This window comes from Mustela lutreola, chromosome 2 (assembly GCF_030435805.1).
Source record: "Mustela lutreola isolate mMusLut2 chromosome 2, mMusLut2.pri, whole genome shotgun sequence".
Taxonomy (NCBI): domain Eukaryota; kingdom Metazoa; phylum Chordata; class Mammalia; order Carnivora; family Mustelidae; genus Mustela; species Mustela lutreola.
Window position 1 is genome coordinate 117,846,288 of NC_081291.1, and position 15,058 is coordinate 117,861,345.

The 15,058-nt window shown below is 42.4% G+C and overlaps 1 protein-coding gene and 1 long non-coding RNA gene across 14 annotated transcripts in view; one reads left to right on the top strand and one right to left on the bottom strand.

The window, feature by feature from the left end:
* Positions 1 to 14,586, top strand: part of LOC131824806 (uncharacterized) — a 79,961-nt gene extending 65,375 nt beyond the window's left edge. For 10 of the 12 annotated variants that reach the window (XR_009350990.1, XR_009350984.1, XR_009350982.1 and 7 more), the window contains 3 exons: positions 683 to 794; positions 9,315 to 9,443; positions 12,595 to 14,586. This is a non-coding gene — a long non-coding RNA (uncharacterized LOC131824806). Of the gene's footprint in view, positions 1 to 682; positions 795 to 9,310; positions 9,444 to 12,594 lie in introns of all 12 variants that reach the window. The other 2 variants (XR_009350985.1, XR_009350993.1) reach the window with 1 other exon arrangement.
* On the bottom strand, positions 1,303 to 5,967 carry LOC131824802 (5-hydroxytryptamine receptor 3C-like). Of its 2 annotated transcripts, XM_059163328.1 has the most exons (8): positions 5,735 to 5,967; positions 5,312 to 5,356; positions 4,746 to 4,855; positions 4,311 to 4,480; positions 3,744 to 3,904; positions 2,343 to 2,547; positions 1,948 to 2,163; positions 1,303 to 1,819 (listed from the first exon to the last, which is right to left on the bottom strand). In XM_059163328.1, the coding sequence occupies exons 1-8, from the start codon at positions 5,753 to 5,755 to the stop codon at positions 1,593 to 1,595; spliced, it is 1,155 nt and encodes a 384-aa protein (XP_059019311.1). In that variant the 5' UTR covers positions 5,756 to 5,967; the 3' UTR covers positions 1,303 to 1,592. The 2 variants fall into 2 exon arrangements, with proteins under 2 accessions (XP_059019311.1, XP_059019310.1); XM_059163327.1 differs by lacking the exon at positions 4,746 to 4,855.
* Positions 14,587 to 15,058: the final 472 nt, after the last annotated feature.

Below are 15,058 nucleotides of genomic sequence, written 5' to 3' on the forward strand. Positions count from 1 at the left end.
TGAGCCCAGATTGTGTATACACTAGTCTTTGGACATGCCTGGAATGCTAGTGATGGTGCGGGGGGCCTTGACAGGGCCTTAGAGACTGAGAAACCAAACACATTCCTGGGGGGAAAAATTGCAGATCAGAGAAAAGGAGACCTAAGGAACACAAGTTGAATTGGAAACCATGGGCCTGAGTGCAAGGAGCGTTTTAGAGTTTAGCAGGGGTGTTTCTGCCTTGATACTCCCAGCTTCTCATGGACTCTTTCCTGAGTCCCAGTGGTAGGGGACTGCAAGGAAAGAACAAGTAATAGCTATGTGTCAGAAAAGTGAAGAAACCTCCAGCTGGGGACATCTGCCCCAACTAGCTTGGGCTCTGCTGGCCAGATGCTCTGATGGTGGGACCTTGGGCCACCACCACCACCAGCAACCCTGCTCATGAATAGTGACAGCCTTGCCACCATTTGGGCATCTGTAGCTCCCTATGGAGGGAGCCAAAGAAGTTTGAGGAAGAGCAGCAGAGAGGAGGAACCCGGAAAATGTTTAGTAAACCCTACCGTTAATCTCTTGCGCTTGAAATAGAAGGCAGTAGCATAAAGGACAGAAGGGAAAAGAAATGGTTGCTAGAAGGAAAAGATTTTGTGTGAATTCTAATTAATTTGCTCTCATCTTTGTGCTTTTCTGAACCTGGGGTGTCCAGCAAATCATGTCACAGCTACCATGGACAACAACCCCTTGAAGTCTGTATATCTCTCAGACAGCTAATGGGAGAGATGGGCCAAAAGACGAACACTTGCAACATCATAAGGCAAGTGCTAGAAGGGGAATTTTCCAGTTCATATGGGGGCGTTTGTGTTATTCCCAAGTAAAGCAGATGCCATTTTCAAATGGGCTTTCCTTGGCCTCGTGTTCTTTCCTTTGCATGATTAAGGGCCCATCCACTTTGATTGCAACACAGTTAAAGGTAATTTGGGATATGTTAACATCTAAGTGCTTAAGGATGAATGAGTCATATGTCAAGCTGTGACAAAATGCTTCACTCTTGAAGTAAGAGATGCCTGATTCTGGCACATTATTAATTTCTAAAGCTTAATTCCAGGATAACTAGATTCGGGAGATTAACCCCTGTTTTAGTATAATTCCTTGTAATAGGTTTTAAATGCTTCACTCCTCTCTCCCTGCTTTCACAAGTTGTCTAATAGACTTAAAATACCCTTTTTACTGTGGGAATGAGAAGCTTCTCCAAGAAGACTCTCAATCCAAGATTTTTGGTATTGTAATATAACACTGGGAAGAGCCAATGCTTTCTGCAAAGGGTTTTATTGGGAGTGAGTCAATCAAGAAAGTATGCCAGGAACTTGGATCCTGAGGAGCCAGGCAGGCGGCACATACAGGAGGAGTGAAGGGGGCTGATGGCATGTAGGAGCAAGGACCAACTGTGGGAGGCTTAGGCCATCATCCAGGTCTGGTCTGAAACTGCACGGAAGGACTGACTTGAAAACAAGGTGTTTTCCAGGGCTCTGAGGCAGAGATTTGGAAACATAGGGGAGTTTGGCTGGTTTCTAGAGGCAAGAGAAGCTCCAGAATGGAGTTTGCAGCTAGGCATTTGCCTAGGTGTTCCAGAGGATGATGACTGTGACCACGGAGGTGGCCATGAAGAGCAGGTAGAGGCGGAAGAGCAGGGTGTCCATCATGTGGCTGAACTGCACCCACAGGTCGACCAAGGGCTGCCTCTGAGCCTCTTGTTCCTCCTGGGCCCTTGACTCAGGGCTCCCAATTAACTCTGCCTCTCTGGGACCTGCCACCTTCCCCACCAACTCCACGGGCTCCTTCATGCCTACAGAGAAACAGAGACTCAGCCATGGGCCATGAAGTGCACTTGGGGAGGAGGGGGCCAGGGAAGGAGACAAAGCAGGGAGTGGAGGTGTGGGAAGAGGAGGTGGGGGCAGTGCTGACTCCCCTTACCAGGCAGGTGGTTGGGGGTGGGGCCCAGGCCCTTATTTCCCTTCTGGGGCACAAAGGGGTAGCATTTCCTTGGGCTGTCCCAGTAGAGAAGCAGAGAGTGGAGCCACTGAGGCATGGGTGGGGGCTGGGTGGTGGCCAGGTGCAGCAGGTAGGTGATGAAGATGGTCTCTAGCAGGCTGACCACCATTAGGGACAGACACAGGGCAAAGTACACACCTGGAGGGAAGATGGGGATGCCATGAGGGCCAGAGGTACCTCCCAGGACTTTGTGTTTCCTCTTTCCCAAAGGGTCCTTTCCAGGATCTCTTTTCACTCTGACCTGGTTCCACTGGTCCATGTCCCCAGCCCACTCCCCAACCTTGCTTTTAGTCTCCTGATGGAGGGAGGGGCCATACTGATGAGGGGCGTGCCAGTCGCTGGGAGTAAGTCATTCATCATGAGCAGGAAGACGTTGTAGCCCAGCAGAAGTGTCATCTTGAATGGGGCACGATTCTCGCTTTCTGCCGGCAGATAGAAGCTGAGGGCATCAATGGCAACCAGAAAGCCACTGGGCACCAGGAGGTTTATGACATAGAGTCTGGGCCTGCGCCTGATGGCCACCTGGGGGAAGGAAAGAGGGCAGCAAGTGAGGAATAAGCTGGGAGACTGCCTACCCAATTAAGAGCAAGAGTTGAGATATGTCCCAGACCAAACTGTCTAGGAAGGAAATTTATCTCAAGTCCCTCTTTCCAACGAAGTCATCTTAATCACCATAGTCTGCCTTTCCAAGATTTGACTCTGCCATGCTGCTTACCACTGAAATGTATCTCATTTCTTGCTGACCCAAGGTGTCAACTTTCTCCACTTCCATTTTTAGCCCTACCAATGTAGGGCTCTTGGCAGGACTGTGCAACCAAATTCTTAGGTATCATGTGTATTTTTTCCTTGTATTTCTTCTTCTTTCCTCATCAAGGTCAAATCTCTAGTGACTTTGATGGTCTGCTTGCTTTCCTCATCAAGGTCTAATCTTTAGTGACTTTGCTTGTGGTCATTCAAGACCAGTGGAAAGGAAAGTAAGATAGTGGCAGATAATTTTGGGGTCACTAGGATTTGGAAGCATAATATCCCATAGATAGTGTTTCATAACTTTTCCAGCATCTCTTTTTAAAAATAAACATAAAATTATGCTGAGTGAAATAAGTCAAGCAGAGAGAGTCAATTATCATATGGTTTCACTTACTTGTGGAGCATAAGGAAAAACACAGAGGACATGGGGAGATGGAGAGGAGAAGGGAGTTGGGAGAAATTGGAGGGGAAGGTGAACCATGAGAGATTGTGGACTCTGAAAAACAATCTGAGGGTTTTGGAGGGGCAAGGGGTGGGAGGTTGGGTGAGCCTGGTGGTGGGTATTATGGAGGGCAGGTATTTCATGGAGCACTGGGTGTGGTGCATAAACAATGAATTCTGGAACACTGAAAAGAAATAAAAAAAATAAAAAAATAAAATGTCAAAGATTTAAAAATATATATAAACATGAAAATTTTGCCTTCTAAAGAGTTCTGATAGTCATGGGAGTTGGGAAGCTCACTTTCACTATGGGAGCTTCCCCCGACCCCCAGGAGGATTTATTCAATCAATATTCACTGCGTTCCAGGTACTTGGTTCCAGGTGATGGGGGTTTATCAGTGAAAAAAAAAAAAATGATAAAAAGTCTCCAGCCTTATGGAGCTTACTTTCTAGTGGGAGGGCTTACGTTCTGGTAGGGGACATAAGCTATGAATCTTAGAGGAGATCACAACCACAGTCCCTGAGCTCACATGGAAAATGATTTGGTCATACTGGTTGGTGCCCACAGTCATCTTCATCATTCTCTGGTGGATACCCAGAAGTACCCACTCCCCCTTGCTCCGAATGAGGTTCTGTGATGTGTTCGAAATCTCCTGCACTTTCTTCTCCATGCCCAGGACCACATTCTCCACTGCAAAGGAGACCCAGACAACTCAGCCTCCCAAATGCTCCCAATCCCCTTTCCCAGACTATTGAATTCCTTACTGCTCAACTCCCACACCCCTTTCAGTGAGATCCCTTCACTGTTCTTCTTTCTCAAAATCTTTTCTCCGGGGGGCGTGTTGGTGACCTAGTTGGTTAAAGCTTCTGCCTTCAGCTCAGGTCATGATCTCAGGGTCCTGGGATTCAGCCCTGCATCAGGCTCCGCAGGCCATCTGCTTCTCCCTCTGCCCTTCACCCTGCTTGTGCTCTCTCTCTCTCTCTATCAAATAAATAAATTAAATCTCTCTCTCTCTCTTTTTTTTAAAAAGGTCTTAAAAAAAAAAAAAAACCCTCTCTCTGCCTCTCAGTAGACTACTACAAAGAGCCTTACTCACCTGTATAGATGAATGAGCTGAAGGTGAGCGTGCAGTTCTGTTCATCAAAGGGGAAATAGAAGATGTCCAGATTACAGATGCTGACCACCTTCATCGGCTTGTCATATTTGATGAGACCTTCACTGTTGACATAAGCCATGAGACCTGTAGCTGTCTGATCCACATCCATGCTGTATGTGAGAAGGATGGGAAGGTGGACAGTGTGGGTTCCCTGTCAGTCGTGGCCTTCTTTCTCAGGCCATGTCATTCCTGCGATCCAAACCCACTCATTTGACTTCCCCTTTCTACCTATAGCTATGTTCCGGGGGGTTTTGGAAGTTCAGTTCAGACATTGCTTTTTCTAAACTGAGTCTTTGTGTGCCCCCTATTGGTTATATCATTCCTTTCCTTGGAAAGAGGGTTTCCTTCTTGCTTTTTTTCAACCCTGATACTCACAACTCCTCGATGAAGATATCTGGAAGCCAAAGATACTCAGCTGCTATGCTGATCTTCCTGATGCCCCCACATTCCTCTGGGTTCCACCTGATGAATGGATTGTACCAGATCTATAGGAAACCGTAGTGTGGGACAAATGGGGTGGGAACTAGTTTTAGTCACACTCTGTCTCCTGCACTTTTCATTTCTTTTTTCTCTCATTTCCTCACTCTCTTCCCCCCTCCCTGGTGACAGCTATCACTATGTCATTAACAACGTCTCTCTTCTACTTCTCCCTCAATGCTCTCAAGGGAGACCTTGAGCTTCGCTTTGGAGTCTGTGGGATGCAGCCACTTAAATATTGTCTTCCATGACCTTGGTTTATGCTACTTTCTTTCTGTGCCCCATCTCTGCACTCCAAAACTGGCAGGATAATCAGGAAGTTTTGTGTTTTCATTTGTTAGCCTGATTCTGTTTGAACTTATCTAATTTGTGAGTTTTCTCAGCTTTATCCATTGTAATCTGTGCCCAGGAGTGGAAAAAGGAAGGTAAAGGGGAAACAGTAAAAGGGAAACAGTCTATCATACCACGTTTAGCCACAGGAAAGATGTCATCAGTTGAAGCTGTGCATCCTGAAAAAAAAAATTTTCATCTGGAGTCATTGCCTCCATGAAGTCAAGTCCAATGCCACCACCTGCCTCCTACTCATTTCCAAGGCTGTTCTAGGTGGCAATTATGATTTTTAATCATAAACCACTGAAAAATGTAAGTCAAATCATCCAGGGTATAAGGAAAATTTAAGTGAAAATAAAAAGCATGAAAGTCCATTGGGGTTATGTTTCTTACGGAGTAGTCCAAAAAGGGACAGATTTTACCTGCCATGATGTCACCGAAGCATCCCTGTCATGCCTTCCCACCCCAAAGAATGAAATTTTCATTTTATAAAATTCAAGCAGGGAACCCACTGCTTACCACTGCTCAGCCCATTGCAGTGTTGAGTCAGGACTTACCACTTCCACAATGGCAGACATAGTGAAGGAGATGTTGACTTGAGTGGGGATGCTGTAGTTGACGACTGGACGGAAGGCCTTTCTGTCAAACACTGCTTGGAAGGCAGCAGGATCCACCCCGTACCGGTCAAAGCCTGAACAATTGATGGTGAAAGTGTCTCCTCTTCCTGCAGAGAGCAGAGACCTTGTGAGAAGAGTGCCAGGACTGGGGGACTGGCAGGTGTTTCTGCACAAAGAGAAAACGGGACATGGGAGAAGCATGTAAGCTCCTCCTACCTGGGCCACAAGTGTGGCCTGGGCTGGTAGGCAAATGGTGGAAGTTCATGAGGTGAGCTGAGTCAGGGCTCTATCCTCAATTCCATTGTTTGTGTCCCCATGCAAAACTTGTCCAAACATGTAGGCAAACTCAGCCTTGACCACCACTTTACAGTGTCCTGAATCTCACCACAAACCTTTTCACCTTCACTCAGTGTCCTTACATTACTCATTTCTGTCCTTGATACACCTGGGTGACATCAGTGATAATTTTTTCAATCACAGTTCTCCTTGCCCTATTAATACAACATAGATGATAATCAATTAATGTCGAAGGCAATCAGGTAGGGAGTGTGAGGTATGTGGAGCCTTAAGGAAGGATCTCAGTTTTTCAAGTTAGTAAGAATTTACTGTGTCTCTACTATGCGCTGTGATTGATCTCTTCTAAACCAGAGTGGTTCTCACCACTGAGACTATCTTAAAAAGAGTTCTTTGATACCCATCTTATGCCTAGCCCTTTTCTAGTCATACCTTGTGATGCAGAATAGAGAATTGTGTGGTAACAACTTCTGGTAGAGTCTATTCAGATCGATCTTTGATATTATACTAACCCTCATTGTTCATTTTTGATAATGAATGAGAAAAACAATCTACACTGAAAAAAATTTTGCTGAAAATGTTTCCCTTTTTCATGACAGGTCTTCTCATCATCTTCTTCTCTTTAGCCTTTTCTCTGTTCCATTTAATTTACTTCAAGAGAGCTGTAAAAAAAATTGTCTTCTTTTTAACACTAGTTGACACCCAGAAACATGCAGTTAGGTTATATGCCTGGAAAGAGAAAGACACGGGGAAAGAGAAGAGGCCAAGAGAAGCACAGGGAGAGAAAGATCTTACAAAAAGGTACAAAGCTGCCAGTGTTCTGAGTTTTCATGTTTACCAAAATGACCAAATGTTGACTATCTAGGAATAACAAAAATTAGCCTGGTTTGTTTGTTTCTCAGAAGCTATACGTTTGCTTTGTTTTTGCTCTGGTCCCTTCTTACCTTGAAGCAGCACATGGACAACGAGGCAGAGGAAGCCTCCATTCTCATGGAGCCCACCTCTTCCCATCTTCTTCTCTTTGGCTCTTCTCTGAGATAATGTTGATCTCCGGAGACTTAGTGATGATGTTGATCTTAAAAGACCATAGGCCACACCTTGAGCCCTAGCTTTGAATAATACATGTATCAGGTGGCATTAGCCACGTCTCTAACAAGCACCCCTGGTGACACGAGAATGTCACAGAGGACTACCCCACCCTGTGCCCTAGCTGAGCCTGAATCTCATCTCCAAAAGTAATCTGGCAAATCAGTTTGGAGAGGAGGAAGAAAAAATATTTGGTTACTAGGGCAGGGCTAATGGTCTCCTCATACTTAGAGTCAGTCTGGCATATAATGCATCATAGAAAAGGCTCATGATAATTGCCCGAGCTTTCAAGGGGCATTTTAACCTTGCTACCATCTTTCAAAAAAACTGGGGGCCTCCTTTTTGTAATCAGCTTCTGACTCTGAAGTTTTAAATATGACTTCAGCACTGGAAAATCTTTTGGTTTTGTGAGTCTGTCGAAAGTGCCCCAGGTCTACTGGTTGGAGGGAGTGATCAGTGGGGTAGATGGAAGGTGGTTGAGGCAATGCAGTGTTTAGTAGAAGTTGACTGATGAGAACATGAGTGAACAGCTTGAAATTAATGTTGTTTTGGCCCTGCCTATGTTTATAAGAAATTAGTTAATTGTAAGCATATTAAAAATTGGGAAATCTCATGAAAAAACTGTATTTCTGGCTTCATTTGAAAAAATAAGATCAAGCAATACTGGACTCACATTTTTCCTTGACAACAATCTGCCAAAGTTAATGGTCACGCCCTTTGGATGGAACATTCTCTCTAGATCAGCACAGTCTGTCACCAACTATTGATTATTCCTGACCAGCTGCCCTCATTTATGTTACCTCCTTGGTCTCTTTTAGGCATTTGAATTTGCCTTTGAGAGTAAAGATTTATTTTCTTGCATAATTTTAAAAGAGCTTTGGGAAATAATTTCAAAATACCCTGCCATGCTTAGGTGATTATAGGTCTGATCAGATGTAGCATGTACAATTATTATTTTTAAAAAGATTTTGTTTATTTATTTAGCTAGTTTGTTTGTTTCATGATCAAGCAGGGGGAGAGGCGGAGGAAGAGGGAGGAAAAGAGAATCTCAAGCACGTTCTGCACTGACCACACAGCTGGACTTGGGGCTCAATCTCATGACCTTGAAATCATGACCCCGAGATCATGACCTGGGCCAAAATCAAGAGTCAGGCACTCAACTGACTGAGCCATCCAGGCGCCTCTATCATGTACAACTATTTGATTAATGGTGGAAACCAGACGTGGTATGGTTAAGTAGACCAAAGTCATCACTGGGGTTTAACGTTTTTAAAAATATTTTATTTATTTATTTGACAGACAGAAATCACAAACAGGCAGGGTGGGGAGGTGGGACTTGATCCCAGGACCCTGAGATCATGACGTGAGCCGTAGGCAGAGGCTTACCCACTAAACCACCTAGGTGCCCCAAGGGTTTAACTTGTTTTATACTAGAATTAGTTGCATTAGGAAAGGCTCCAGAGAGGGTAATGAATGGCTTAGAGAACAAAGGGAGAGCAATTGAAGGGGTGCCTGGGTGGCTCAGTCAGTTAAGTATATGCCTTCAGCTCAGGTCATGATCCCAGGGTCCCTGCTGAGCAGGGAGCCTGCTTCTCCCTCTCTCTCTCTGCTTCTGCTCTCTCTCTGTCAAATAAATAAATAAAATCTAAAAAAGGGTGGGGGGAGAACAATTGCTTCAGTGAAGAAATTTTACAGACTGAGCTGGAATAATGCAGTAACAAGGGTTTCCTTCTTTCTCATATTGGCGTTTTATGTGGTTAGAGATAATGTTGGTGTGGTACCTTTCCCATTCTAAGCAATTAGTGAATTGAAGCAGAAGTAAAAGTACAAACGGCAATAATAGTAGCAGTCATTATTATTCTGGCTCTCTTGAGTTTGCTCAGTTGCTTCAGCCTGAATGGAATCTTCTGGACTTAAAATGTCTAAGTTGACTGCAGCAATCCTGATTGCCGTGAGCATTAGTCTTTTCTCCCAGTCTTGCTCAGCTTTTGGTTACTATAAGGGTCATCCCTCACTCTCTCCAGCAGCTCCCTATATCATTTGAGAATCCCTTCTCCTCTGGGGAGGTTTTGTTTTGTTTTTAAGGTGACTTACTTACTTACTTACTTATTTTATTTATTGTAATTTATTTGATAGAGAGAGAGCGAGTGAGAAAGAGAGAGAGCACAAGCAGGGCAGAGGAGCAGAAGGAGAGGGAGAAGCAGACCCCCTTGCTGAGAAGGGAGCCTGATTCTGGACTTGATCCCAGGACCCCAGGATCATGATTAAGGTGACTTTAGATCAGCATTTCTCCAAGCATTTTCTGCAGAACACTAGTTCTATAGGATGTGGAATGCATTTCTAAAAAATTGTTCTTATTGTTTCCAGTTCAGATAAGTCTGGTAAATACTGAATTAAAGAAGGCTAAATGGGTTTTATTATTTCAGTATTTCTCAGAGTATTTAATGTTCATGTGACTTGAATATCATATATATAATTCCCCAAACTTAGTTGACTTCAAATTTCTTTTTCTCAGAATACTTTGTGGGACTAACATTTGATCTGTTATTTTGGGGAAACACTGCGGTAGGTAAATAGAATAAATGTAGAAGAAAAAAAACTTGAAGATTCTACAGATGGGGTGTAGAATGCAAGCATCATATGTATAAATAAACCAGAAATTAGAAAATGAATTAGGTAAGTATTTTTTAGATAAGTATTCTAAAACCTGAAATTTGATTAGAACTCTAAGAACCTACAAGCAAATAGAAAGTAAAATAGATAAAATTTCATGCTGTTTCGAATCCATCAGCCATATAAACTTTGTCTTGAGGAAGAATCTTTTTTTTTTTCCTTTTCTTTAGATCAGTGACCTACCAGCTGTAGGCCACATGTCACTCACCTAGATCTAATTTTAGGATAAGAGTTTAAAAACCTGCTTTGGTATTTTTACTTCTCAAATATGCTCAGACAGTTAACATTTTAGTAGTTGAAAAGCAATGCGGATTATTCTCATTGGTGGTCTTATAATCAATCCAGCATATAATTTGTGTTTTCAGAGTATATATTTTTTCCTCATGGTATTCAATAAATGAGTTAATTACTTTAAGTGAAAAATAAATACAGCCTGCATAGATTTCTGATTTTCCTGAACAGAGCTTCACACCAAAAAGGTTATAACAAATGTAGACTGAAGTGGTTTGTCTTTTCTCACCAGAAGCTCATATATTTTTTTAAACATTTTATTTATTTATTTGACAGAGAGAGACACATTAAGAGAGGGAACACAAGCAGGGAGAGTGGGAGAGGGAGAAGCAGGCCTCCCACCAAGCAGGGAGCCTGATGCGGGGCTCAATCTCAGGACCCTGGGATCATGACCTGAGCCAAAGGCAGACGCTTAACGACTGAGCTACCCAGGCACCCCAGAAGTCCATATTTGTAAAGCAAAATACTTGAGAAGTTTTGGGGAGTGACTGGGAGTGGCCACTCTTTCAGCCTGTGAAGCCCTGTTTTAGAGAGAAGGCTGCATTTTGGCTGCGCTTTCGGTGTGGCTTCTCTGGCTTAGTGGGACCCTGTTGCTTCCCACTATGCGACCTGACAGGTGCCCATCCATTCTTCTCAGTAATGTGGGAGAATCCCCCCTGTACCTCTTACCAGGAGAGATGTCGGACATTTATCCAGCTGAGTAAGTAACCATTAGTTGTCATTCTGGGAGGATTAAAATCCCGAGGCCTGTCTGTGGGCTGTGATGCTTGTTTTAGCCGAGGAAATTTAGATGGTTTTTCCGGGGAGAGAGAACAGCTAAAGTAAAAACATGGAAACTAAAGTGTTGTGAGGACCTCAGATTTGAGTAGGAGAGCAACAGGAAATGAAACCGTGGTATGATGTGGGGCCAGATCATGGAAGGCCTGTATATCTAGCTGAAATTTGGTTTTATTCTCTTACTCAGGGGTTCCTGAAGTTGAATAAGGTTCAGACCTCTTTAAGGGAAACAAAACTCCTAAGCCTCTGATGTTGACTTGAATTATTTGTAATAACACTTAAATATGTATATTCATAAAATCATGTCTAAAGTCCCTATACTTACAGCTCTTATACTACTATAAAATCAGAATAAATTTACAAATTATACACATACAAGACTGTGGAATCAACACAACACTAATTTAATGTGGTGGATAATATTGTTTTATTAAAATTAGATAATTGCTGTCCATTTCCCCCTCCTTTTAACAAGGAGCTAATTTTTTAAAAAGATTTTATTTATTTGTCAGGGAAGCAGAGAGAGCACAAGCAGAGGGAGAAGCAGGCTCCCTACCGACCAGGGATCCCCTTACGGGACTCGCTTCCAGGACCCTGGGATCATAACCTGAGCCAAAGGCAGTTGCTTAACCCACTGAGCCACCCAGGCGTCCCAAGGAGCTAATTTTTGAACACCTTTTATTTTGTTGGGCCAATTTGATAGTGCTTCTCAACATAATGATACTTAAAATTTTTTTTGAAGTAGTTCTTTGTTTCTTTTTAACTACTACCCTTACTGCTAATGAACCTGGGACATTATTACTATGAAGGTGGGAAGTGTGTAATTCTTTCCTTTGTAAAGTGACTATGTGATATGACTTGTCATAACACGCCTATACTGCTGTGTACCGTTTCACCCACTGTAGTTCTCTGTTGAAAATACCATGAAACTTTTGTCTGTATAATAGGCAAAGATGTCATTTGGCTTTCATTCAGCATTGTTGACATTTTTTTTCTGATTTATTAAAATTTTTTAAAATTCCAGTAAAATTAGCATAATTAAGTTATATTAGCTTCAGGTGTACAATATAGTGAGTAATATACAGTCAACAATTCTGTATATTACTCAGTGTTCATCATGCTAAGTACATTTTTAATCCCCTTGACCTATTTCATCTCCCTCCCCCACAACCTCTCTGGCAACCACCAGTTTGTTCTCCATATCTAAGAGTCTGTTTTTTTAATTGGTCTCTTTTTTTTCCTGTTCATTTGTTTTGTTTCTTAAATTCCATATAGGAATGAATGAAATCATATGGTATGTGGCTTTCTCTGACTTATTTCATTTAGCATTATACCCACTAGATCCATCCATGTTGATGTAAATGGTAAGATTTCAGTCTTTTTATGACTAATATTCCATTATATACATATAATATATATATAATCTTCTTCATGCATTCATCTATGGTTGGACACTTGGGCTGTTTCCATATCTAGGTTATTGTAAAGAATGCTGCAATAAACATAGGGATGCATGTATCTTTTCAAGTTGGTGTTTTCATTTTCTTTCCCAGGAGCAGAATTAATGAATCATATGATAATTTTGTTTTTAATTTTTTGAGGGAACTCTATACTGTCTTCCATAGTGGCTGCACCCATTTTGGCACTGTTGACATATTAAATCTTCTTCTCTTTTCTAGGTTGCCCAAGACCATTAAAGAGGTTCATCATTCTCCCATACTGTTGTTTCTGTGATGACAAATAAAAGATTCAGTTTATTAGCAAACTTGAAAAAAAAACTTATTTCATTAAAACGACTTTCATTGTGATGTTGATCTGCAAAAGGAAAATTTTGTTTTCAAAAGTGGCAGGAGAATTCAACGTGCATGTCCCAGTAGGTGTGGGTTGATCATTACCATTTGACATTAGGTCCTGGGAACCTGGGTAGAGGAGGCTACCAGAGGCTACCACAGTAGAACACTTCTCCTGTCAGTGAGCAGTGATACCACCACCCATCCACATTTGCAACCAGAAAACTAGGTGTTACCCTTGATGCCTCTCTTTCTCACACCACTTTATATAATCCATCAACTAGGAAGGTCTGCTGATTTTTACCTCTTAAATTTCCTTTTTTTTTTTTTTTTTTTTGGAAGATTTTATTTATTTATTTGAAAGTGAGAACAAAGGAACAGCGTGGGGGAGGGGAGGACAGAGGGAGAAGCAGACTCCCCGCAGGGAGCCCAAAGCGGGACTTGATCCCAGGATCATGACCTGAGCTGAAGGCAGCCACTTAGCTGACTGAGCCACCCAGGCCCCCCTCTTCTTAAATTCCTTTCAAGTCCACTCACTTCTCTCCTTCTTTTCTACCATAATCCTAGTCCAAACTAATCATCTCTTCCCTGGGTGACAATAGGCACTCCTAGCTAGACTCCTCTCTTCCATTCTAGCTACCTCTAATTCTTCCTCCAGTTTGGCAGCCACTGTGCAGTTTTTGAAATGCAAATCTCATTTCTCAACCCTTAACCCACTCCCCTTTTAAAGCCTTGCAATGGTTGCCTTTTGCCCTTCCTCTAAGATCTGTAATGGTCTAACAAGGCCTTTGGAGGTGTTCCCTTCCTTCTCCCACCCCTTGGTTTTTGTTGTTTCTTCTGTGTGGAGTGCTCTTTGCTCTGCCCATCCACCATCTTCACCTTGCTAACTCCTGCAGTCCTACAGATGCAACTCATACCTTCCTTCTCTAGTACATCCCATGGTTATAATTTTTTTAAAAGATTTTATTTATGTACTTGAGAGAGAGAGAAGAGTGAGAGAGAGAGCATGAGAGGGGAAAGAGTCAGAGGGAGAAGCAGACTCCCTGCTGAGCAAGGTGCCTAATGCAGGACTCCCAGGACTCCTGGCACCCCACAGTTATAATTTAAATTTGGATTAATGTTGACTTGTAACTCTAAGCCCCATGAAGGCAGGAAACTTGTCTGTTTTTGCTCTACTATATCTCCATGAAATACTGAGTATTTTTAATATATTACATAACATAAATACTATTTTAAAATGTGTGAAAGTCTGGATTTACAAGATTCTCCACTCTAGCCCCTTGTCTGAGGGTTGGAGAATATCACCCCCCCAAAACATTTCACAACACAAACATGTTTTAAGGAGGGGATGCTTTGCAATCAATATCATGTAAATAAGCATACATCTTATTATACTTATAAATAAGTATAATTAAGTCTTTGGTTCAGCCAGTCAGTGGCAGATAGTATCTTATATCATAGCATATTGAGGCCTGGAGCAAGGACTGCATAATGCTCGTCTGTGTTGTTTTTTTTTTTTTTTAAACCTATAATCAATATATGCAAAGTATTTCAGGGAGATTTTAGAAGCTTTTTATTTGCTATGAAGGTATCCGGTTTGCAGCTGTTGGGTTCAATAGAGCAGAATTGGGAGTACTAGTATGGTGGTGGCGTGAGGCGTGCTGAGAAGTTTGTCTTATCCAACCAGATGGCAAGAGGTGCTTCAGGAATTCTCCACAGTAGATCCAGACCTGGATACAGATCTCTGCAAGATTGCTCTGTTCAATTGTGCATATCCCCTTTGAGGGGAGAAGTGTGTGTTTCTATGAGAGTGAAACATTTTTATTGTGAAATTCTTAAAGGCTACCAAAAAGTACAGCAAATGATGTTGAAAGGACCTGTGTACCCTCTCCAAGCTTTGTGAAGCTTACATTTATAAGTACTTTAAAAAATAAATAAAATATTACAGAAACAAATGAAGCCCCTTTTGTATCCCTCTTTGAGCTTCTTGTACTTCCAACACCGGCTATAATGCCTCTAATAACGCCTTGAAATTGTTGTTGATCAGGCCCAGGTATGTTTTATATTTTTAAGTGCATATATGTGTATCCATAAACAACAGATCACATTTGTACATATTTTAAATTTTAATACAAACGGGACTATGACGATTTTTTTAAAAAAAGATTTTATTTATTTATTTGACAGAGAGAGGTCACAAGTAGGCAGAGAGAGAGAGGAGAAAGCAGGCTCCCCGCTGAGCAGAGAGCCCGATGCGGGACTCGATCCCAGGACCCTGAGATCATGACCCGAGCCAAAGGCAGCAGCCTAACCCACTGAGCCACCCAGGCGCCCCTGACGATTTTTTTTTTCT